Source organism: Cydia pomonella, chromosome 8 (assembly GCF_033807575.1).
Source record: "Cydia pomonella isolate Wapato2018A chromosome 8, ilCydPomo1, whole genome shotgun sequence".
NCBI lineage: Eukaryota > Metazoa > Arthropoda > Insecta > Lepidoptera > Tortricidae > Cydia > Cydia pomonella.
This window is the reverse complement of record NC_084710.1, coordinates 17,161,418-17,187,811: the sequence shown is the minus strand read 5'-3', so window position 1 is coordinate 17,187,811 and position 26,394 is coordinate 17,161,418. Positions and strand designations below refer to the sequence as shown.

The 26,394-nt window shown below is 36.1% G+C and overlaps 2 protein-coding genes across 2 annotated transcripts; one reads left to right on the top strand and one right to left on the bottom strand.

Annotated features, from left to right (window-relative positions):
• Positions 1-1,069: 1,069 nt before the first annotated feature.
• Positions 1,070-19,817, bottom strand: LOC133520738 (terpene synthase). Its single transcript, XM_061855356.1, has 8 exons — positions 19,640-19,817; positions 18,285-18,439; positions 12,412-12,556; positions 11,864-11,984; positions 10,388-10,527; positions 8,669-8,771; positions 7,589-7,716; positions 1,070-6,655 (listed from the first exon to the last, which is right to left on the bottom strand). Exons 1-8 carry the CDS (start codon positions 19,682-19,684, stop codon positions 6,575-6,577), a joined length of 918 nt encoding a protein of 305 aa, XP_061711340.1. The 5' UTR covers positions 19,685-19,817; the 3' UTR covers positions 1,070-6,574.
• A 470-nt stretch (positions 19,818-20,287) lies between these two features.
• On the top strand, positions 20,288-24,506 carry LOC133520737 (uncharacterized). Its single transcript, XM_061855355.1, has 3 exons — positions 20,288-20,744; positions 21,119-21,320; positions 23,438-24,506. The coding sequence occupies exons 1-3, from the start codon at positions 20,507-20,509 to the stop codon at positions 24,159-24,161; spliced, it is 1,164 nt and encodes a 387-aa protein (XP_061711339.1). The 5' UTR covers positions 20,288-20,506; the 3' UTR covers positions 24,162-24,506.
• The last annotated feature ends 1,888 nt before the right edge of the window (positions 24,507-26,394 follow it).

Sequence of the window (26,394 nt, the reverse complement as noted above, 5' to 3'; positions counted from 1 at the left end):
AATTTTTACACATTTGATTCAAACATTCTCTTATATTAATTTATCAAGTTCAGCATCCCAGAAGCGAACAAATCGCAATACGGAGCCAAACTAAGCAAAGAATTTAGCATGAAGAGTGCGTACCGCACCGGCGTGTACCGGTATTGGTCATAGTCAGTCCCAGTACAAAACGTACTAAGGTTTGATTATGATATAGGAAGCAACCGAGCAGACGAATTGCTTGATTGGTAATCAAATTTCTCGTCGCTCATGGACAATTTGACAGTTGCAACACCAGAGGAGTTTGCCAGTACAGTTTGGGAGTAGGTACGCTCTTTTCTTGAAGGTTTGAAGTTCGCATCGGTCCAATAATACCGCGGGCGACAGTTCATCCCCCAGTTTAGGTGTGCGCTGAAAGTTTCAGGAGAAACGCACAGCTGAGGATTGCCAACCATTTATGTGGTGAAGTTGTAAATGTTGACTGAAGTAACATGCCAAATACGAACGTTGCCGAGGAAACACGACGGGAAACCATTAATTACTACATATTATGTTACAATCAAATTTTATTAGTAATCAAAAGTAAGACAAAATCGCACTTTGAAGTTTTTGACTTTTTCTCAACTTTTCTGCCGTTATAATGCCAATTAGTGCAAGTGCCCTAATACTAGAGACTTCGTGTAAATATTGAGTCACATCCTCGCCACACTTTTTCTATTAGGGTGGAGAGCGCGCGCCTTTTGTGGATAATTAGGCATTCATACGTAAAAAAAAGTGTATACGAGTACATGTCTAAAAGTGGCTACAGTTGCCTCATTGGGGCCGGGGGTACCGATTTTTCGAGCGCTCGATTTCGTGTGACTCCCTTCAATATATCTCCACTACTAGGTGTTTAAATTGTACTAGTATAATTGAAATGGAGTGTCAATACCACTAGATTCCCAATTTCGATCGCTCGTATCACGTATTTCAAAAATATAAATTCGCAGTTTTCCACAGATTTTCGAGTGACGAAATCGACCGCTCATAATAAAAAAATCGCCCTAAGCCGTGAGCTATGGTGCTTTGAAAATAAAATAAAAAACAAAACTATACGTAAACATTATAATTCGAAATAAAAGCTATCTTGTAAAAAAAACTTATATTAACAAAACATTCGATTTAATACTACTTTAAAATATAAAAATAAAACTTGACTGTGTTAAATTCTAAATATAAGCACACACCCATAACTATTATTACAATTTATCACTTCGGCCGTTTGCACTAAAAAAACAATTGCATTGTCAGAAATATCTACGTGAATTAATGAAAATGATACCTACATGCTAAAGATGTTCCGAAAAACCACTCAAATATGACTATAACTAAATCTCCCATGGTCTACAATTGACTCGAATATCTTCGTTTCATCGTAGGTACATGTGTTAACGACCTTGATGGAGTGACATTCGAGTGAGTTTTTAAGAGGACCTCTTGCTATTTCAATCAAAGTTGGGGAAATATATGATATTATCTAATTTGTGACTATATTAATTATTAAACAAGCAAACGAAATGAACTCAAAGCCCTTTGGTTGTTGCATAAATATACGAGGTTAGTGCTGTCTCATTTAGGCCGCGGCCTGGACGCACGCGGCGCGCGGGACGGCGGGCGGTGCGGCAAGCTGCCGCGGGCGGAAATGTATAGACTTGAATGAACCTGTTTTGGACAGCGGCGGTGGCTTACCGCGCCGCCCGCCATCCCGCTCGCCGCTTGCGTCCAGTCCGCCTTACACTGCCACGTTTTGTTGGTCTGCTTAGATTATGTCTGCTCATTTGCATACGAAAGTATTTTAAAAAATCTTTCAATTTCAGCTACATACCTACAAGTTTCTAACTCTAAGCTACGTAATGGTAGACAACGTGGAATGTGCAGTCTAAATATAAAAATCTATGTAAAGTGCTTTAACACGCTAAGTACTCCGAATCTCTCAGCTTACAGAAAATCTTCTGATCGGCTGACTTACAGTTTCGTTAAATTGAATATCTTTTTCTTTCAATTAGGTAGTAAAATTAGCTTCATTTTTTTCTTTGAAGTACCTATTGTTGTAAGGTACTTGCGCCTTAGATGACCCATTGTTAAAATGGTTCGAAACATATAAGGCCCAAATACCTTAAACAAACGTTTTCAGAAGTTTATTACTGCATTAACCCTTTGAACGCTTTATGTCATAAACACACAGCACTCAAACGCCAAAGTCCCAAGCATAAGCGAGCCTTTACAATTTCAAGTAATGTAAACCTTCCTTGAAAGTGTAAAGGTTAAAAGTAACCTTCACACTTTCGAGTAAGGTTTACATTGCTTTCAAAGGACAGCGTCCGCCATAACACCTATCTAGGCGCGACTAGTAACGACGACTTAGGTGTTCTTGGCGTTCAAACAGTACAGGATTTCTGCCTAGGCCCATAAGACCCAGGCAACCTAGCAATGGTTTTAAGATGGAGAAGGGGGCCCTAAATTCAAAGTGCCATACCATAACAGTAAATATTACATTCTACAGGTCTCTAAATCCAGGCCTGCGTTCAAAAGGTTAAATGTATGAAAAATTTAAGTCCAAAGATGTGTCCTACGTCTAATGAGAGTAAGCCAAAGAAAGTGCTACTGAACGACTTACTTGTTTATATCAACCTATCTCTTATGTTTACTCCACTTTCGTCAAATCGAGGCGCACCAGGGGCCAATATGACATTGTTTTAATAAAACGCCAATCGAAAATTTACATGTCGAGCGACATAGTAACTCTTTTAACGTTTTTTTTTTTTTAATTAGAATTGTTCTAACGTCTAAAGTAGTGGTAAATGACTATTTAATAATACATATGCAAACGACACTCAAATTTAATTTTGGAAAAAAAAAGCATTACTTTTGAGGTTATAACATTTATAATCTGACTCATAGCGACTTTGTATCACACGTGTTACTATAGAGCAATATGGACCAAATTTCTTTGCATACACTTTTGGTATGGTTGTCGCTCGACGAGTTTAATAATGTTTGGAAATGAAGTGACATGTGTCGACACTTTTTTTTTTATTGGCGTTTGTCATATTGTTTACGGACCCAGCGGCTGTATCATGGTCGCATTTTTATCACTTGTCTGGTCATGCGTCACTTTCGCACTTACATACTTGTTAGAACGTGACAGGCATGATGACAGATGATAAAAAACTGACCATCTTAGCCTTACAGTAGAGATGTGATGGTCAAGGATATCCACTCGATAGCGTGATTAAGACAACGTCGTTCACTTTCTACCTAGCGGTATTAAAAAGTGACAGTTGCTTAGTCACGTGGATAACAGTTTCCATGATACAGTCAAAAGATTTAATTTGTGACCCATTTCGTATCACAGTGACAATAGTATGAGGTCTCTAGTGACTTTCACGTTGTTTGTCACTGTAACAAGGTACGAAATGGGTCACAAATTACATCTTTTGACTGTACTTCTGTTGGAATGCTATACTTTTCATATCCTCGTTGAATAAGTATAAATCTTATTGGGTACGGTATACTGTGAGGTGTAGTAGCGACTAATTTAGTTCATAATAGGGTAAATTGTCTCATAATCGGCCCTATTTTTGAAGATAACTTGCTGCCTTCTGCCTTATATTAAGGTTGAAGGGGCTAATGGATAGGTTCGACAATAGTAAAGTTTACCCTATTTGACTTTTTTTTAGCCAAGATATTTTACACAAAAAAATTACGGATTAATAAAACAGTGCCTCAACAAGTATCATAACAATTATTCTTAAAAATATACAAATAATTTGAGAACATAACCTGTAATGTCACAGTGAAAAAAATTATTATAGAACTACTGAACCGAAGGTTTCCTGGCTACCACTTGGTTAGTTCAACTACAAAAAAGATAACTCTGTTGTATGTTATGACTACTGTAAAGTTGATTAATGTAGCTTAAAAATCATACATAGCGTAAATCGCCAATTACTGGCCACCTTGTAAAATGAATTCTATTCACGTATACACAGAATTGATTTTAGTATAAGATGGCTAGTTACTGAACGGTGGCCAGTTTTTGATTGAATTACCCTAATTTATATTATTTACGCCTAACATTGCAGAGATCTTGCATTAATCAACAACCATTTTTATGTTGAACATAAATGGATGTTGTGCTGGATTTGTGTTAAAATTATTGCGTATTTTAATCGCAACTGGTATATTAATGATACAAGCGAAATAACAATTGATAAACATTTGAGAAATATTTTAAAAATTAATTGCACACTACCAATAATCTAGTCAAAACTCGTACTACAAAACAACTTACCCCCTTATTCATAAACGTCTACTAAAGTTACGATGCCGCTAATAATCGTTTGTCCCTTGCCATCATACCAATACGTCGGAAAGGGGCAAACGATTATTAGCGGCATCGTAACTTTAGTAGACGTTTATGAATAAGGGGGTAAATGTACAAAGTTATGTACAGTGAGCTTTGCGAATGGAATTAATTTATACAGAGGGTAACACAAACTTTTGCAGCTCTCTGCAGTTATTGTCACGTGTGTTATGATACAAAAAAAAATATTTTAAAAAGAAGGTTGTATGCAAAAAGAGACTTTTGTTTTAATATGACTAGCCAGTTTGTCACATTTATAAAGCTTGGTTTAAAAAATTAGCAAAAATGTATTTTTATGTTTATAGATATTTGTCAGGTTTCTGTTAGCCGTATCACACTTGAAACGTTACTATTTACAATATTGTTTGTGGACAATATTGTATAAAAATACCAATAAGTTTAATTATGTTGTTTATGAAACCAATAAAGGACAAAAAATAATCAAAATATGAACGAATATGCGAGTGACATCCAAGCGTGACCGGATATTTATTTTAAAAATGGTTTATATCTTTTTTACGCACTGTTTCGTAGTAATAAAACATAAGTTTTGTTTATTAATAGTTGTTATATGTCAATATCAATCTGCTTGGATTAATTGATTGCGCCTAACTATGACTGTCACGATATTTGGTCGATTTTACTTAAGTATTTTTAATATACACTCAGATACATCCACTTTCTCAGTAGAAAAAGGCGCGAAATTAAAATATTCTATGAGAAGTCATTTTATTCTATGAGAAGAATATGCCAGCTTTTTTACTAGCAAAGTGGGTGTGCCAGAGTATATCTATTAGAAAAAATACAGTTAATAATCAAAATCCGAAATATTCCAACCATCAGATGCATTTTTTAAAATAGATTACTCAAAATAACAACAGCAACATTATTTAATAAATATTTTTCGAAAACAACTTCAGTAAGTACCTACCTAACTTTTACGTTCGCGAGCGAAAGTTATTAACAATACACAATCGCTAAATAACTATGGAAAATTATAAACTTATTATAATACTCAATGATTTTCGGCTTTTAAAAACATTAACCCGGCTCGGCTGATGCACCAACATAGAATATAATAACTATATTCAAACTATAAGTACAGGAATTTATTAAGTGAGCGCGCAACATAAATACACTGAAGGTTTTGACAATCAAAACTCCCCATTATCAATAATAGGTATGTTGCCTTAATTTAAAATAAATTATTTAACACCATGCACGAAATAAAGCACCAGAAAATATTAGTAAACTCCAGACGGCAGTTATTTTCACAAACAATTTCAATTTAATAAATTATAAAGAGTAGGTAACTTGACTGTGACGTCATTTTCATATAGATTCCATAGTGGCTAATCGTTTTGACAGTTCGAAAAAGAAACTGATTTCCAGGGGTCGGACAAAAAGTGCGGATGACGTCAAACCACTTATAGGTGATTTCAAATAGTATTTTTGATTTTCATAAACAATTATCACTTATCATTTATCAACCTCTTTATTAAACGATATCGGCACTTGAAATGAGTAAGTACGGTTTTGACTGACACATTGTCAATCAGATGAACAATAAATTGACTTCGTTATTGTTTAGCTATTGTATCTTCACGATTATATTTAGCTAAAATTTATATTTACTAATGTATAAGAAAACGCTCTAAAATGTCATCTTTACTCGAATATTGTGGCAATCCCACAGACTTGTTCTAACTAATTTCAAATAATTATACCTTATGGTAACAAGTTTCGTGAAATTTATTTTATTCACTACATCACCCTACCACCTGTATTATTAATTTCATGGATTTATTTACGATTATTTTGTTACTTCATTAATACTACTTTGTTACTACATGTCACACGGAAGTTTAAATACAAATTCAAACATCATCCTGTGTGCAAGATTACGTCATTTTTACGTCATCCGCACTTTTTGTCCGACCCCTACTGATTTCACTAGTCAGTCAACTACCCTATCTTACAATGCATTCGAAAGTTAAGCTTTCAAAATGTACTTGAAATCTTGCTATTCGATTGTTAACCTTATTTAAAGGGGCAATCAATTTAAATCTCGATTGTCAAAATCTTTAAATTTAACAACCACGATAACTGCTGCCTTCGTAGTTCTTACGTCACTGGCGTAAGGTATGTTTTTGTGTGATTCAGCGGTAATCGTGGTGGGTCTACTTGTGTTTAGTCGTCCTCAGGCCGCTGCCAGCTAAGTAGCTCGTCGAGAAGATTTTCTAAGTCTTGATTGCCACCTAGGCGTGCCACCTGGAACGAATGAGAGGGTTTTAAAGTGCAGTAGGCTCAGAGAACGGAGTTTTTGAAAAGTCGTAACGCTTTTTTAGGTCACAATACGGCTGCCAAAAATTGTTTTAGCAATTTTGAGCTTTTCTAGAGACTTCAGCAATTCGAATCATGAGTATTTGACTTTCGCTCGATGAAAAAAAAAACACGAACATTGGTCTAAAATGCACTTAATCTGAACACTACTTCTAAATATGTAGGAGCAATATTATTAACTCAGCGATTACTTTTTCATTATTAAAACACACAAAAAATTTAATTTCAAAAACATGATATCCGCGGTCCCGAGCACGCACATCCATCTCGCTCGCTCTTATACGCTCAGGTAGGGTGAGAGAAGACTACGAAACTGGGCCTTAATAATGATCCCTTTTCTTTAGACCACAGGACCTAACTACAACACCTATAATCAGAGTATTTATTGACTGCCTGCGATTTTATTATATTTCATTTGATCGCTCCGCTGGCGTACCAAACGCGTTCTAGCGTCAAATGACGATAGTTAAAAATCTAAACATACATGAACTGTTAAAACAATATAATTATTTGTACTAATCAGAGAGATCGTGTCATTCACGAAGACGCATGCCTTGACTCAATACTAGTAATCTCATGTTATTAAAGGTTACATGAACTCATACAAATTGCGCTTACCTAAGGCGTGTAAACATGGAAGAAAATGATGGAAAGATTCACTGACGTTTGACTAAGTGTCGAGAGCTCAGTAGGCTGAACCGGATTGGTGTTCACACTTTTCTATAGTTAAAGAGTATCCTGTCCTTTTGACACAGTATTAAACTAAGAACTATGACCTCCGTAGCCTTTACATATCCACCGTGTGATATCTAACCATCGAGTAAATCTGTTAAAAAAAAATTAAACAGAGAAGGACCATACCTCTTCTCTGGCAGCGGCGTCGAGTCTTGCTAGTGTGTCGCGCGTGTATCGGAAGCTGCCAAGCCGCTCGAGCAAGGCGATGCAGTATCGCTTTACCTCGACGTCTCGGGTGCGTTGCCGTAGGATATCTAATCACTTAGTTAAGGAAAATAAACAATATGATAAAATGGCTGTAGAAACAATAGATTTGGGGTGTTATTGGCTAGATAGCTCAAATCCTCTTATGTCATTTTTAAGCATTTATCTTAATGCTATGTCAAAGGAACGCAATTTCGGACTCCGCTTACGAAAATAGGATTTTATACAATCGTGATATGCTGAGTTGCCTAAGTAAGGTACGAGATTAAAAAGCTTGATTATATTAATATTGTATAAAAGACCTTTTCTACGAGCCATCTAAAACCTTTTTAAATATGAAACCTAAATAATTAATGAAAATTGGTAAGTAGTATGTAGTAAGTAGGCAAAGATGTAGTACAAAGTAATTAGGTACACAGTGGTTTAAAAAAAAAAAACTAAATTCGCATTTTCGTGGTAGTTATGGGCCTTTCCTGCAATGGGCTGTAAGGGTCGGTTGCACTGAACTGTCTGTTAATGTTAAAACGTACGGTACATTTACCTGACCTGTCCGTTGATTGTGGTTGGTGTAACTGGCCCTAAGCATGTTAGCAGAACGTAGTACAATATTTCTTATAACCAAGTGTGCTACAATTTGTCTTTGGCTGACGGCACTGAATAAAACTAGAAAAAGATTCACCTACAAAATAAATGTCTTAGACGATGACGATGCATTTACTTTATATAGCTAGAATAGCTTTTGATCTTACAAAACGAGATCATTTTGATGAGCGTGTGGTGTGGCTAATGGCGAAAACCGATCTAGGTCTAGGCAAGACGAACGCCCAATCTTAGTGCCTCCGCTGAAATGCGCGGGAACCATCGCAGGTAAAATCTGCCTGCGTCTGCGCCAGCTAGCGTTTCTCATACTATTTATCAAAATGCATTCACCCGCTCCGTGCAACCCACGCAAGACACCGAATACACTGTCATCCAATCCAGGTTCATATTGGTAAAGGATACGAAGTACTTGGTTGTCGCCGTCCTGGTTGCGGATGGCGTGGATGATGGGGAAGCTGAACTTGCCTTCCGTCAGGTCTTCGCAGAAACTCTTGTTCTCTGAGTACTGGAACACAACACAATAAGTAATTTATAATTCTATTGCACAACACAATTACGTAGGAAGGTACTTACTAAAGAGTGATTGTTAATAGTAGAAGATGCGTAAACTCTATGAAAAAATTGTGCCCGGAATGGGGCAGCTAAAGAAGAGATTCAGGTACCAAAAATGTGTTAAGCTAGGGGGGCACGATTTTTTTTCACAGACTCGTCTACAATCTATAACTCTGATACAAAAACAGATACAGGAGGTACATACCGTGTACCGTGTAAAGCAATAAATGAAATAAAAATCAATACAACTTTCATGCCACATATAATCAATTAATTCATTTCTGAGAATCGAGATTACCTTTTAAGTATAGTGGTATATTATCGATTAACAAGACAGTTAAAAATGACAATATATCACTTCGAGGAAGGCAATCTTAAATTGGCAAGACGGCTTGATTAATAGCGAACAAACCCATCATATTATGCAGAATGCACTGATACCAACACTAACTCAGAAGCGGTAGACATGAATATTAATATAACTGCAGCATTACCATACCATGTTTTATTTATTAGGATCAGTTCTGTGAAGTAGACCTCGTTTCGCGCCGAAATGACACCCACAAGATAATTAATTTCGCATGTCTATTAGTCATGCGGTTAATGTCAGAAATAAAGGTGATTTTAAGGATAAGTGGGTCAATATTCTGCGTTTTTTGTTATTGTCGCCTTATGAAGTATTATTATTTAAATATAATGTTACATAAAAATATTGTATCTACTTAATTGTACCTATACTAACACATTATGGACCACGGTCTGCAATAAATAGTTCAATTTCAATTATTACAAAAGATAATGATCAAGTTGCATATCGTTGCTGTAGGCTTCAGGTAGCAGTAAAAATAAATAGTTGAGTAGTTTATTGGTCATAGTTTTAATTGCTTATCGTAACTATCTATTCAGGTTAAATGTTTTTATTTACTAAGTAAATGTTAGTTGAACGTTCATAAAGCTCTTTGAACTTGTTACACTAATCGTAAGTTACATTAAGAGCCAACATTAAGATAGAAATACCTGAAATAAAACTATTTCGACGGATTATATCGCGTATAATGAATTAAAATAGAGCCCGGATCAACGTTTCCAACCCTTAAGAATTATATATTCACCTCTGTCAAAATTACTATGTGCAAAAGTACCCTTATACAGAAATCATGATCTTCCTCGCGTTGTCTCGGTGCCACGGCTCATGCGAGCCTGGGGTCCGCTTGGCAACTAATCCCAAGAATTGACGTATGCACTAGTTTTTACGAAAACGACTGCCATCTGATCTTCCAACCCAGGGGGTAGACTAGGCATAGGGATTAGTCCGGTTTCCTCACGATGTTTCCCTTCAGCGAAAAGCGACTGGTAAATATCAAATGATATTTCGTACATAAGTTCCAAAAAACTCATTGGCACCTGGGGGATTGAACCTGCGACGTCCGGATACAGAAATATTGAACAAAAAAAAATACATTCTATAGGTACTTCTAAACCACGAATAACTATCGCGGTCACCAAAGACAATATAAAAATACCTATAGTCAGTTCATTAGATTTTTACTTGATTTATCGAAGGCTTACCTCCTGTAGGCACAGATTGCAGTAGTCATCTCTGATTTGGAAGTACAGACCCAAGATGGCCGACAATTTGCTGAAGTCCGCCTTGTTCTCGCTGAACAGCTGCATGAGGCGGATAGCCAGCATGAACAGCCCGCCGGTTTCTGTACAAAAAGAAACAACGTAGAACTGGATGCATTTGTAGTCTAACAAACCGATGTCAGCAGGAAACAGCCAGACATTCAAAATGTAGGGGCACTCCTCTATCTCTATATATCCCCCTATTACCCTTTAAGAATAAGTATTGATTATTTAAAAGAAAAAAAAACCTTATTTTTAATTCAAAAAATATCCTGCGGCCCCACACTAGGCCAGATTGGGTTTGAAGAAATAGCTAGTTACTTCAGTAACATACAGCCAAAGATAAGGCTAATACTACTACTACTACACAGTTAAGTTAGAACTCTAGGTAACATTACGAGTATTAGGAGAAGGAGAAAAGTACGTCTAATAGGTATATTACTGAAATAATGCACAAAAAAGTTTGTCAGTGTGTGTGTGTCACATACACAATTTATCCCGAAGATTCACGCCCAGCGCTTGTAGTTAGATACGGGTAGACTGGTAAAGGGCGCAAAACGTAGGAATATATATATATTTTTTCTATACCACGACGGTGGCAAGCAAGCATACGACCCGCCTGATGGTAAGCAGTCACCGTAGCCTATGGACGCCTGCAACTCCAGAGGTGTTACATGCGCGTTGCCGACCCTTTAAAAATCTGTACACTCTGTATTTTAAAATATATATTATGCGCGACATAATTCAAATTGCCGTAGCTACAATGCGGGAGGTGTAAGACGGGAGGAAGGTTGGCAGGAGCTAGAGCATCATAATAATGATCTGTAGTCTGTTAATTACTCCTCAAGGTTTACGACGTGTATCTGACAAGTGCATTTTAGATATAATTTGCGATGGGAACGCGAAACGTTTTATTTTTAGCAGTGACTACGCGCAATCTAGACATCTGATGAGTAATGCACATGTGGGGCGAAATCCCAAAAATACTACCACGAAGTCATGATTCTGAACTGAAACTGTAGAAATAAGTCCAACACCATATGGAAATACTCGGAGTTCAGTCTTAACATATTTTGCTACACATTTTGCGTATTGGATAAAAAGTTCTAGCCAAAAAAATCGTTAAAACCAAATACACGTAAAAACTCGTATTGGTAATTAATAAATGTTTCTTTAATTTAAGTTACCCTTCATATATTTTAGCTATTTAATTACATTTTCAGACAAAATTAATTTACTTCACTTTATTAAATACTTTTAAATTAATTTGTTATTTTTTTAGGTATCTGTATTAAATCCATTTATTTGTGTTATGAGCGCACACAATTGTTCCTGTGTAGTGGATGTTTTCGATAAAAATGTAAATCGCATCTTGTTATAATGCCATCAAGTGAAAACACTACACATGAATGAACTTACTTTTAACGGTCATCTCCTTGTATTCCTCCTCTGAAGGGCAGCGGAAGTTGTCTCTCCAGTAGATCTCCATGCCCTGCCCTCTGTGTAGTTCTAGAAGCTGCTCTGTGTATACCGCTGTAGCCTGAAAAAATGAAGGGCTTTGTGATGTCTATCGAGTCCATGTAGACATGTAGTATATTCGGACTACTGACATGCAACAATAGCCCTCGGCAAAGTGTAAATTTATACACATTAAGAACTACAATAATCAAGAGTCTTCTTCAACGCTATTATAAAGAAATAGATGATCGCATTAATCATAAACATGCTAACCACGTCGTAGATGGAGTACACTACGGCCACTACGGGCACCCCACAGCATCGAGTTGTCGAATCTAAGCGAGGCCTACTGAAGTACTTACCATCGGATGCCCTGGCTCCACAGTCTTCTCTACCGTTATGATCACGACATGCTTCGCCGCATTGACCAAGCTAGTCACTTAGACGGAGTACCTTACGGGGATCCCTCAGTGACATGTCGTCTCGGAGGCAAAGTGAAGGCTACTTACCATCGGATGCCCTAACTCCAAAGTCTTCTCTAGCGCTATGATCATAACATAGTTAGCCGCATTGATCGTGCTAGCCACGCCGTAGATGGAGTGCGCTACTGGGATCCCGCGGCGGAGTATTGAGTTGTCTTGAATATCGTCTACTCTGTAACAAAATATGATCATAAGTATTTATCACGAATAAAAAAATAGCCACAACCGAATACAGAACCTCCTCCCTCTATGAAATTGAAGTCGGTTAAAATTCAAGGGTGAGTAGTCAAGTATACATATAAATATACCTTCTCATAATACCACATAGTAACATCACATAAATGTGGCGTACATATAGTAAGTAATGACTATCGCAATCCAAATATACAGTTTCAATAAAATTTTATCGGTAGTCAAACGGTTTTATCGGAACATGATGTTCTTTCCCCATACAAAAAAGAAATTTACCGTGTACAAAAACTTATCGAATCTATTCTGATCAGACGAGTAAAGCATGAATTTTAAGATAATCGCAAAATGAAACAAGACGTAAATTTTAGATTTATTGAACGATTTTGATTTATTAAAAGGGTACTTAATTATTGAAACTTTTACGAGAGGTGATGTATTGTGTAGTCATCACTTGTGACAGTTTTCACGTCGCGTTAGTATGTGCGACGTTTTGAATGAAAACTAAGTAGTAATGATACACTAATTCAGCAATTAGGGTCTTGGAAATAAATGTAAGTTCATTAGGGCCTACTAATAGATATTCATCATCAATATGTGGGTGTTGATGCTTTGAATTGTATACATTTTCTCGTTTTTAAACATTGCTTGTTCAAACAATGAGAGGGCATGTTAATCGTCTATTTTACGCCATTACTCATAAAGGAATACCCAAACAACGATATCAAATAAGATAAATCACACAAACAAAGCGTGAGAATTACAATATGTCCGATAACGAAATTACAAGTAAACAGTGTTTCTTGGTAAGTAATGACAATGACGTAGGCTCATTTACTATCTTGTCACGTTCACGATTCGTTTTAGGACACGGCGTATGACAACATTAATACCTATGTTCGTAGCCAATGGAAATAAGATATGACGACACGAGGAAAGTATCTTTACTATCTATTTAAGTATAACTTCTTAATGTAGGTATTACCTTAGAGAACTTTTTGGAAGTCAGACGTAAAAAAAAACATCATCAAGAAGATGAAGATTTTTTTTTTTACAAAACATTGTCTTCTTAGTTGGGTTAAAAGTTTATGTCGTCTTCGTTTTTGTACACAAAAAATGCGACGAAGTGGAGCTTCTTGTATGCGATTAAATTTAGTTTTTAATTTTTCTCGCGTTAAATATAGTCTACAGCTAGAAAGACATACAATAGCACTCGTTTTTATTATCGATTTCATAGAAAGTACGCGTGACAGGGTGGTTAGAAACAAGACAACGAAAAGAATTTTGACCCAGTTATCCAGTTTAAATAAGTTACTGTCGAAAAATAAATTGTGATACGTCTATTTATTTATAAGATTTGAAGCAAACATACATACTAACAAATATAGGTACACGTTGAAGCTAAATAAAGGTATGTAGAAGATAAAAGCTATCGTAAAAGACCAACCTTCACTTTTCAATCAATTTACCAAATCGAATTAAAAAAGCTAGTGACAGTAACAATAAAACTAAGTACAATTGCATCCACGTCGACTCTACAAGTACGCTGGGCTCCAAACAGTCACGTAAATACTCTGGAATGGCACCATTAACTAGTCTCCGGAATAGTTACGTCAATGTTGCGTTAAACCAAAAGGCCCTAAAGCATGTGAACATTGTACCGCTGAGAGCTTTTTTGTTGGATGGATACGTTCAACACACTGTAGCATGGGTATTCCGCATGAGTCATGGTGTAATGGAGCGAATCAATTAATCTGAATGATAGTAAATACTGTTAAATTGAAGGCCGTTTATTAACGGAGGGGAAACTATTCGTTTAATATAAAATCTACTGCGGTCTGCCCGTTTAGAGCGTTTATTCTTAAAGGTAAATCAATCAAAACCAGTGGACTCAGCTATTTAGTATAATAAAGTAATAAAATATACTACGGGTGACCGAACGTCACTGTTACGAATACTCGTTCACCTACATATACGCCTACGACGTCTTTTTGTCTGTCCGTTTGTCTGGCAACGGACTAAACCTTAAGACCCGAAAATGTTACTCAATTAAAATGTATTTGTCCGCCTTCATTATAGATTCTTTAGATGTTGGTAAAATATTAAATATTATTAATGAATTTCCACCCTCCTGTTGTGGACCTTCTATTACTTCGTTCACGTAGGAGTCGTTAAAATTACATTAGGCAGATTTTAGGCTTGTCTAGAATATTATATAAAAAATACTGTCGCGTAATATAGATACTCTCTGACAACATACTACCGTTTAGAGTAGGAGTAGGTAGGAGGAAGTGAAAAATAGTTGAGAGTTTTAACTCCATTTTCAGCTCTTAGAGGTTACATTAAAAAAAACTATTCATAATGAAGCTCCTTCACATTTGAAGAATATATTTCAAATTTGAAGGTTCTACTCGAACCGGTAGTATGTTGTCTGAGTATCTATATTACGCGACAGTATTATATTATATATTTAGATAATATTCTAGACAAGCCTAAAACCTATCTAATGTAGGTACATGTAGGTAATCCTGTAATACTATTAAAGTTAAGGTCAAAACCGTCGAGCATATTTAAATATTCCTAGCATCGACCAAGGAAAAATCTTAGCTTAGATTTTGTTCATCGATGTATAGATGGCATGAGCCACCACCAGTAATTAGGTAACGAAAATGTAACACTCTGTTTATTTTACTACATGAGCGCCGTGCCCATACAATATGTTTATCGATTACGTATGCCAAATTTTCGAGTATTGGCGCGTGCGCAGCGAGTACGCATAACTATGACGAGGAAAACCATGAACAAAAATAAGATTCTGTGAAGAGGCCTAACGGCTTTGCTAACCGTCAATGACGAAAGAAAGCTGCGAAAAGTAAAGATTAAGATTCTCCGAATATGTATATGTACTTATTATAGATATATGTCCCGATTCGAAGAATGATTAAGACACGTTTAAGATCTTGGAAAGATCTTTAGAAGATCGATAACTAAACGACATGCCAAAATTTACGTTTATTTAGATTTCGCTGTGATCCCAATCAGATCTATCTACGATATTTCTAACGTCAAAGTGACATTGGTTGCCTGAATCGAGCTGCTTCTGTCAATTATACGACATACAAACGATATCTAAATGAGAAATTATCTAAACCAGAACTTATCGTTATCGTATCTCATTATTCGAATCGGGCCGATAGTGATAACACTGAATGTTAAATTAAATAAATATACCGTGTCTCGTGCCGTGTCGTACAACCCTCGCTCTGGTTATTTCCTGGTTCAGAAAATATCACTGGTCATTCAGCGAAGCAATGCCGAGGAGACGCCAGTATTTTTGGCACATTTGGTCCGGGTGAAGTTTAGTATAGGTAAGCAGATGTTGCAACTTGTTATGAATGTAATATACCGCCGTATGATTATTATTTTTAAGAGGAGGCTGTAGAATGAACTCTCTGTCTTTCTCGATTACAATTATAGTATGAGGTTCACGGCGCATGTAACCCCATCCACATTACTTATCTCGGGTACATCATTATCTTGAGTCAAACAAAAATTTAATTCATTTTAATTCTAATTATACTTATATGGAATTGTTATACGTTTTAAGGGGCTCCCTGGTGGCAATGATCTTCGATCTGAAACGCTTAGTTTTCTAATGTTTTTTGTAGAGTATGATATTAACAGCAACTGTTTTAAGCAATATACTATCCCATATTTACTTCTAAGTTCTTAAACAATTTTAGGCCAAAAACCTGGTTTTCTGGCCATAGCTTTTGCGTTAATTAATTTGAAATTAAAATCTCTGACCAGTTTTTAGAGACGTCAAAGACGAACCCAAATATGTAGATTTCGTATATGTAAGATCCTTCATAGCAATAGAGTAACGAAAAAAGTGTTTTTTTTTTGGACAATGTTTAAAAATATCATAAAATAATAAGTATTCATTTCAAACAAAATCCGGCAGACCGGAATGGAGATAAAAGATTGAAGAACCGATAGCCGTTTGTCTTATAATTCTATATGTCGACCAAATGTAGGAGTAACGGCTCAAAACTTGTAAAAATCAATAAAAACCGTGGGGAGCTTCGTACTCAAAAAACCACACCACCACCACGAAAAAAACCACATAAAAAATAGAATATACTTGCAAGGGAATCAAAAGCTAACTAGGTTAAAGATGGCTCGATTGAAATTTCAGTTGTACCCATATCGTTACCCTGCATATATATATTTTTTAGCAGATTTTTTTTGTATATGATGATGATCAATAGCATTTTTTTTTGTATAAGATTGCCATTGTCAGTGATTATAGCCGAGCGATTTTATATGATAGGTGATTTAGGCCTGTAGGTATATTATTACATTGAGTCGTCACGCGCTACTGCGCTTGATCTTTAGTATTTTTTGTAGGCATTCATGTGTAATATTTATAATAAGACAGAATTGTATTAATAATGGTAATATATTACTTCAATAAAGCATAAATAGTACTTTAAATTGTTGTTCAAATTCTAATTTTATAAATTATTATTTAGTACAGTCAGATGCAGAGAGAGGTGACCCCCCTGCATTAGACTGATTGTATGCAGGGGGGGTCACCTCTCTCTGCATCTGACTGTACATTCTGCTAGAAAATTGATTTAAATTTCTGTAAAGCAAATACTGAATAAGGAAAAATTGCAGATAATTAAGTAAATTTATTCGTAATGGCTATAAGATTAATAAATCTTCAATAAAAATCCAGATGTTTATTTATAATATTTACACATCAGTAACCTCTACAAGAAGTTACAAAGGAAATAATTAAGAACTATAAATACCTTTATTTACTTGAAATATCGTCACACACCCTTGTTACCATGATAAAAATAAGCATATATTTTCGATATATTTGGCCACATTTGGTATCACTATATGATGAAAATCAATTTTTGGAATATTTTTCTTACTTACATATCTCTTACATTAAAAATAAAACTCCAATGATTTAACTAAAACAAAACGAATTATTTCAAAATATACTCCTTTAGCTTTAGTATTTAAACACAGACACTTGTTTAAAATCATCCAAATGGATGCATAAATATGCAGCAGTATAAAAAAAGGAAATATATTTTAGGTCACCTAGTAAAAGAAGTAGAAGGCTAGCCTTGGCCCATGAGTCAAAAAGTTTGGAGACCCCTGTTCCAAGAAATTTTTAATGTGTTGTGTAATAATCCCTACTTGATATAAATAATGCAAAAGTCACTTTGTATGTCTGTCTGGTTGTTACCTCTTCACCCTTAAACCACTATTCCCATTTAGATAAACTTTGGTATGCAGATAGTTTAAAGCCCGAGGAAGGACATAGCGATACCCTAGTGCACACTCGTACTAATTACAACGAAAATTTTGCTGTAATTAGTACCATAGTGCACAAACATTAAGGTCTTTATTACAACCAAATTTTCTGTGTAGTATGAATGTGTGATAGTTTATATCCATCATCATCATTATCATCATCCCACAAAGTAAAAGTCATTGATTGCTAGTGATTATATATATATAGACTGTCTTGTCCACAAGGCTTCAGCTACCAGGCCTGAACTTGCTCTGACAGGCTCTGGACAGAGACACGTGGAGGAATATGGGAGAGGCCTATGACATGGGCAACCAGATAAAATGTCTACAGAGAAAGGCTAGCAGTAAGCAGTAAGTATATAAAGACTTACAGTAAGCTAGAGTTGTGCAGCATCTGCACAATCTCTCCAACAGCCTTGAGCTTCTCATCTGAGATGTTGAGCCAGTTGTTGAACGCACAGGTGAGCTTGGTCCGGATCTGCTTTCCCGGCACTTGCAAGATGTATGTGTAAGGCATGAGGATTTTCTGTAATATAATTTAAAAATGTATATTAGTGGAAATCTGCTGTACTGGGATACATGGAAGACTGTTTAGCAGTGGGACACATTAAGCAAACTTATACTGTTGTAAATACATGCACATTAGTGTGACAATTAGTAAAAAAGTGAAATCAATAAGAAGACCTTCATATTATTATGTTTACAAGTCATTAGTGTTTCATTATTCCTTTGCCTGAACAATAGGTCACATTAAGGGATTATCAGCATTACCTTATCACACAATGGGTGACTGTTACTAGTGTAAATACAGGAGCTAAAAATAATATAAAGTAGGTATATAATTTTTTTATAGCTCTCACCAGTTTCATAATAGAGCTGGGCCTTTAGAATTTAATAGAATAATATTTATTCAGGCAACACATCATTACATTAACAAAATAATGGTGAAAGACGAAGAATACAAAAACAAACAGATTAAGATGTGAGGCTAAAATGGTCTCCACTCAGCAATGCAGTTGGCACGACTAAGTATTGTCAAATTTGTCAACTTTAGTAAACTGTTAAAAACTTTGTTTATAACATGACAATAATGAATAGAGACAGAAATTGATATGTTTACTACAAAATTCAAATATCCAGTTGCTAATACAGCCCAGCAGATGAAACAGCAAATAGCAATCAGTCATTCATTTGAATGTTAAATTGAATAATACATAAATAAATTAACTTCCAGTCTAAACTAGCAAGCAAGGAAACATTGAGATCTTTTGTTAATTTAATATAAAAATAATAATCTATGTTATATATATTATTTTTAACTACATAGCTTCACTTTAAATTACTGATGATTTCAACAATGTGTAACAATCCAATAAGAATAATAACAAACTTTTATATTGAATGGGTAACAACATGGGTCAAAGGCACCATTGTTTGTTTATCGGCATAAAATAGGAATGCTGTTCAAATGCAGATTTGTTCTCTTATCGTTCCATCAATACCTCGTGCGAGCTCACGGCGCCTGACCGCATAATGCGACACTGCGGCAAACCTGACAGTTTTCTTAACTAGATGGTAATAGTAACACACTACAATCACAGCTATAAAATAATACATTAACAATAAAACACACACTCCCAAAAAATAACACATTTTCAATAAAACAAAGGCGGCAAATTGAAAATTAACCAACTATGATAAAAAGATAATAAAATATGCTATGTACCTCATCATGACCTTTGTCGCCGCTCTTAGTGAATGCTTGAGACATGTTCGCTATTTTTGTTAGTAATAAACTATTTTCATAACACGACTGATTTAATAAATCGATTTTTTTACCGGACTTCGGTGTAGCCCACTCCGCCCAGTCAAGCCAATATGCCAAATGACACTAGCTAGTGACAGTGACAGTTTGTCGATGTCGACAATGGACAAGGCGAGCAGCTGTATTTTGACAACAGTCATTGCAGTCAACATGAGGTCTGCTCCTAAACCTACTATATATTACATATTTTTCATCTAATAGATATATCAACGTTTTAATTTAATAGATATACTTAAATTATACTTATTCAAAAGGCACGTTGAAATACTGTACAATATAGGGCCGTCCACATACATCCACGTCTTTGTTTCGCATAAATGTATCTTCAATGATTTGTTTAGCCGGTCAAGCCAGTTCGTCACTAGAAAATGGCGCGAAATTTAAAATTTCTATGGGACGATAACCCTTCAGCAAACATTTTTACATTTGCCGCTTTTCACTACTGATGGAAATGGCTTGGCTATAGTTACAGGGAAACGGAAATGAGATGAGCGATCATTATAAACACTGATAGGGATGAATCATATTGACATAGACACGGATTTTTTCTTGAGAATATGTTGGTAGAATTGACTGTCAATTGAAGAAAAACCAAAATTGACGGGTCTGTTGATTGATTTATTTTCCAAACTTTTCCTGTGTTTTTAAAGAATCTCGAGATTGAAACAAATAATTTACGAAATTTACTATTGCGCTTCACATAACGAAATCCTTTATTCTTCTATTAATTATGGCCACGAAGGAGTATGCGCTCAATAATTTGTGATTATGTCTGCGCGTAATTATTTATCGGCCCGTGAAAAGAATATAAACAGATACATTGATTCCTTGCCCCATATAAATTCACAGAAGTTTAATTATCGTTCTGAGCTGCCTGCTCTATCGGCTAGCAAGAATAATCTTGTAAATCGTAATTTAAACTATTCTTTTGAAGTGCCTTATCGCTTGGGCAGTGCTGAGAGGCCTACTACTCCTTTTTCAGACTTCTTTTCGGAGAGCGAGACAGGTATGTGGTACTTACTTTACTGTTAGGTAAAGTTACAGTAGAAAATCGAATCAAACCCAGGTGTACCAAAGTGGGTACAATGGGCAATAATGGGTTAAATGTTTTTAGTTATTCAAGTTTTAATGAAATACAGAATAATTGTGATAAAATAAAACCATAAATAAAACACATTGCCCTGCAAGTCCAAATCTTCTTATATTCTTTTAATGTTGACATAGAATATAAACAGTTATTTTCCATGCCTTTATTTGAAGAAAATGTTGGACATTATAGTACTTTGAATTCTATTACGTTAATAATGAACCCTGCTCTATACCTTCCATTATTTCTTCTACCCCTATGTAATAATCACGTCATTACAATTTTTCTTGCAGGGACCCCAGATTTCCGCAGTGAAGAAAGTGACAGCAGTGCAGGCTCAGCATTGCTAAGGAGCACAGCCGAAGCCACAAGGACCTTGGCGGCAGAGTGGGAGAGGATAGAGCGGACTCTGTACAATGAGGAAGGGGAGAAAAGCAATCGGCCACAGATCATTGAGGAGTGCAAGCAGTGGAGACAGTTGCATCCGCAGCTTAGGTACTGATAAAAGTTTTTTTTAAACATCAATGAGATGTTGAGTTGTTACAATAAAATAATAGGAATGTTGCCTATTCTTAATAGTACATTGTGCAATGAGGGGGGTAAGTAAAATTTTGGAGACGAGGGTGGAATTAAAGACTCGAGTTTGCAATATCCTTACCCCCGGAGTTACACTCAATGTTTTTTATCACACTTGTGAAGAAAAAACCAAAGTTTAAGCAAAATAATACTTTAATACGGTGACATATCAAACATTTGTCTGCCATTTTGTAATTTCTTGACAGGTGAGGCATCAAAGGCACAGACATATTCGGCAATAGGCGGGTCCACAGAGAGCGAGCGTAGACGTCTACACTGACCGTATTGTGCGTGAGGAAATTGCTTCGCGCGTATGCTCGCTCTGTGTGGACCCGGCTATTCAGCCATCATTGAAAAGTATGTAAAAATATTTTTAACGGCTGTTAAATTAATCAATTTAAAAGATTATAATCATATATTAACACATTCACTGCCAGACAAAAAATGGCGCACTACCCCAGACACCGGTGGTCTATAGCTGCATACAAAACAACCCGCTGAACAAAGTTCACGAGCGCCCACCAGGTGGGTTCCCGGCAGTGAATGTTTTAAATTATAAATGTCAGTATTTTAAAAGTAAAACTCATTTATGCTGCTTTATTTATAAGAAGAAGTAACATCATTAAAAAATAGCTATAACTCCCTAGATGTAGTGTAGGGACGCCCGGCCGGAAACAGGCGGGCTGTTGAATTTCTTAACAAAAAAAAAACATACAAAAAAAGATGACGTCATAACTCCTCAATTTTTTTTTTTGGTGTTACCGGTCAAATTGATCAAATGGCCTAAAGAATAATCGTGCCAATTTTCATGCTTTTAACACAATTTGCAGCGTTTTTAGGCATACCGCTAGCACTATTAGTGCCGTCTGAATCGGACGCAGGTGCCATGCACCCCTGCCCCGCCACCGAGTGCGTACTGTAGGGTGACCAAGCGCGCGTTAAATATTCGGATTTCAAAAAGTGGCTACAACTTGAGAAATATAATAAAATGTATTATTTTTAATTCACTAAGATTTATTTGGGGTCTTTTCGCAACTTATCCGGACTATATCGGACCCGGGTATGTCCTTAAACTACGTCCACAAGAGAGGTATGGGCATTGTGAATGTCATCTCGCTCTGTGTGGTAGGGCACAGCACAGCGGATGTCATTCCAGATCTAGAGCAGAGCCCAACTGGGGAAGTACCTCCACCTTACAGAAAATCGCAGCCAAATAACACTAGACCCTACTCATAGTGTTGTGTTCCTGCCGGTGAGTAAGGTTGCCAGAGCTCAACGAGGGTGGGAGGGGGTTAGGGTCGACAACGCGCATGTAACTCCTCTCGAGTTGCAGGCGTACATAGGCTACGGATACTGCTTACCATCAGGCAGGCCGTATGCTTGTTTGCCACCGACGTAGTATAAAAAAAAAAAAAAAAAAACTTATCCGTATGGCTAACTGCTCAAAAAGAACCCTGTATGTGCATTATCTGCACCAGACTAAGGCGCCCTATCGGTGCTTAGAATGTTTTCCATTAATTACTGGGCACCCGGTATAAATTCTATATTTATGTAAGCCAGTAAACCTGCAATAAGGATTGAATTGTTTATAAAAATGCTGCTTAAATAGTGTTGAAATACAATTATGTACCTGCTAGTAGTAGGATGGTGTGTAGTGACGCTAATCACTGCTAAGTACACAGTCATCACTTAATGAAGGGCATAAGGCCAAAGGGCGTATGGTAACCACACGTTTATTTTACATGTAAAATATTTCATCTTGGGCAGCACTGCTGAGTTATGTAACTTCGCCATTTTATACTACAGCATCATACACATATATCTAGAAATCATTTTTTAATGTTATTTCTAATGTGACAATTAGCACTTGTATGTTGTGACTGTTATTTTATATGCTTTTCTTATGTATATGAATGTTATTCTATAAGGTATTTGTAACATGACCTTGTTGCCCAAATCAAATTTTTAAATAAATAAAATTATATTGTTTTCTTATTAGAATAAACTGTAATTTTTCCTTTTATTATAATTTCCAGAGTCATCGGCAAAGCTATATCTCTACCAGAAAAGCGGCCATCATTCAGAGGAATCGAACATGACGAGGTAATAGCTATGCACTACAGTGATTACGAAGAATTCAGTGAAAGTGAGGAGCGCCTGTCTCAGAGCAGCACCGACGTCACTCCTCAGAACTCCCCGAGAATATCGATAGAAAACCTCAGTGAGACCAAAATTCAGCGTGAAAAGGTAAATCTATTTACTATGTTTGGTGACGAGCATGAGCTTCCTGACTCATTTTGCTCACTCCTTCACATTACACCGATACAAATACGTAGTCCTTTACAAAGGAAACGACAAAATCCTTTTATAAAATCGGAAATCGCGTCGTCACGCTGGATGCGAAACTGTCGTCCCGATTCCTCGGTAAACTATGATCGGAACAGTGCAAAGTCTTTTGTTTCTTTGGATCCGTCAAATTATGGAACGGCTATGAGCGCTTCGGAGCGCAAAAATGGGTTAAATGGCAGAGTGATCACAGCGAACAGTAGAGATTTGGCGAAGTTGGAACCGCTACATACTCCTGAGTACCATGACACTCACAGGTTACCGAGTGCGTTTGGCCAACATAACAATGCTAGAAAGGTTTCGCTTCCACCACTATTACTTGAGGAAGAAAAACGAAAAGTTAGTGCAGGAAAAAAACATATGAAAACGAGGAAATCATCAAAACATGTGTATAATTTGGACAGGGTTAAGTAACACATCATCTCAATTTAATGAAAAGCTGTGACGAAATTGGTGAAACTAAATTAAAGTATTGTTGTGGTGAGTGAATTTAGAAGTGATTTGAACTTAATGGTGTTCAATAAATAGCTTATTTACTGTCTGGTATACTGCTAGCAAATGTTTTTGTTTTTGCCTAAAAGCTGGTTGTTATCTCAAGTATGGTTTGCCAATGCCAATGTCGGGTGTAGAAATTCGCACATGAGGAGGATGCTCCAAGATTAGTCATTTATGTTGTGTGTCAGCCAGTGCATTTGATGCAATAATTAAATTATCGTATTTTTTAATATCAAATATAAAATATAACCAATATTAAGTATATCATCTTGCCCATCAGAGGCATTTTTATTGAAAGGTCAGAATCGAATTTTGAGATGCGTGGTAGACTTTCACAGTTTGGGTTGCAGAGCACAAAAATGATATTTAAAATGTACAAGTGGTCTAGTTTCACTATGGAACTTATACTCTGGCAAACCCACTTTGTCAGAAAGACGCGAAATTCAAATTGTCTATGTTAGTACACTTCTGACAAAGTGGGTTTGCCAGACTATAGTTGACTATGGAAGTGAATGTAGCAGTATTATTAATTTAGTATTCAAATGTGTCTACATAGTCAATTACTGCTGTTAAGGTTTGCAACTGTGCCTTTGATCTGTTGATAGCATGTTGTTCATTTGTGTGTACTAAGGGAGTGCCTTAGTTTCTCAATGTTTTGTTGACTCCTTGTGCAGAACATATAATGAAATACATATTTTTAAATTTAAATCGATGTCGTTTTATAAATCCCGTACTGTACAAGTTAGGTTTAAGGTAACAAAATAAAATAGTCACACTAAAACTTGCGTCCAATGGATCTTTTACATATTGGGTTGGGATATCTAGGTGTTGAACAGAAACAATATATCAAATACAAATACAGAATTTATTTTGATATTTACATTATTTGCATTTTATTAACAATCAACATCAACAATATTAAATAATTTGTCCTTGTGGTGTGATACATTCGAACATACTGGCAACATTACACCCGTCACTGTGTTGCCAGCGAACAGTGTGATGTTGCCAGGGTAATAACGGTGGTATTCTGTAAACGATCGACTAGAAGCGGTGAAAACATGGGGTATGTTATGCTGAGAATTTGAGCAACTGCTGAAAAAGCTGTGAGCTTCTAGTCAGGGGTTGCCACAATTATTAAGCTCGAAATTCCTTCGTAAAATTATCTTGGAATTTTCGTTTTAGAACGCATCAATATTTTTTTACGTGTTATTTGTCATTTAAATTATACACAAGTATCGAAGTATTTTTTCGATTTTAGGTTGTCTATGTCTTAAAGGAAAAACATTCCAACGTTCATGGAATGGTTCATGGGTTTATTCTTGTAAATTTTACTTTCATAAGTGATGGCGCAACTATTTGTATCAAAATTGCGTATCGTAACTGCTTACGCAACTAAAATGTACAATTGTGCTTATCTAGTCTTGTTGTCGAGATTAATATTGTGGCAATCCGCTGCAAAAAGTAGCGCTGTACTGCGCCATCGTATAATGCGTTTCTATTTGGCACTGTGAACTTAGACTCAATAATATTCCACATTTAATTTTAAGTTTTCGAGATACTTTTCGAATCAGTGCCAAATAAAGGCAAGAAGTAAACTGTAGACCAATCTTGCGACAGAGCGATCCTTTGTGTTGCTATTTATTAATTTTACACAGTATAAATTTAAATTGTTACAATTATTTACCTCACAGCCATCATTATAATATTGATACTACGTTAATAAAGAGGACTATGTGTAACAACACGATAAGATGGCATTCAGCTTACAAAAGGGTCTAGCGAACATCGTAGGTATTAGAGAGTGTAAGATTTATTTATATACGTATATAATACATGAAAAATTCACCATTCCGTTTCTAAAAACGTTAACAACCTCAAGCTATTAGCAATAGTCAACAATGTTGTTAATTCTAGGAATTTAATGCACACAGAACGTGGATTACTAGTTGCGAGTAGGCATTTAGCGTATGAATAAGTCCGTTCGAGCTATTCCTAGGTTTAGGGGGTTGTTCAGGAGCGGACATGGCTTAGGTGGTAAGACTAACCTGAATCACAATATCATCGGCTCATTCCAATTTATGAGAAAAAAACGAATCATCCATCGTCCTTGAGTATATAGCCAACCCTTGCTGTGTCAATTCAAAACCAA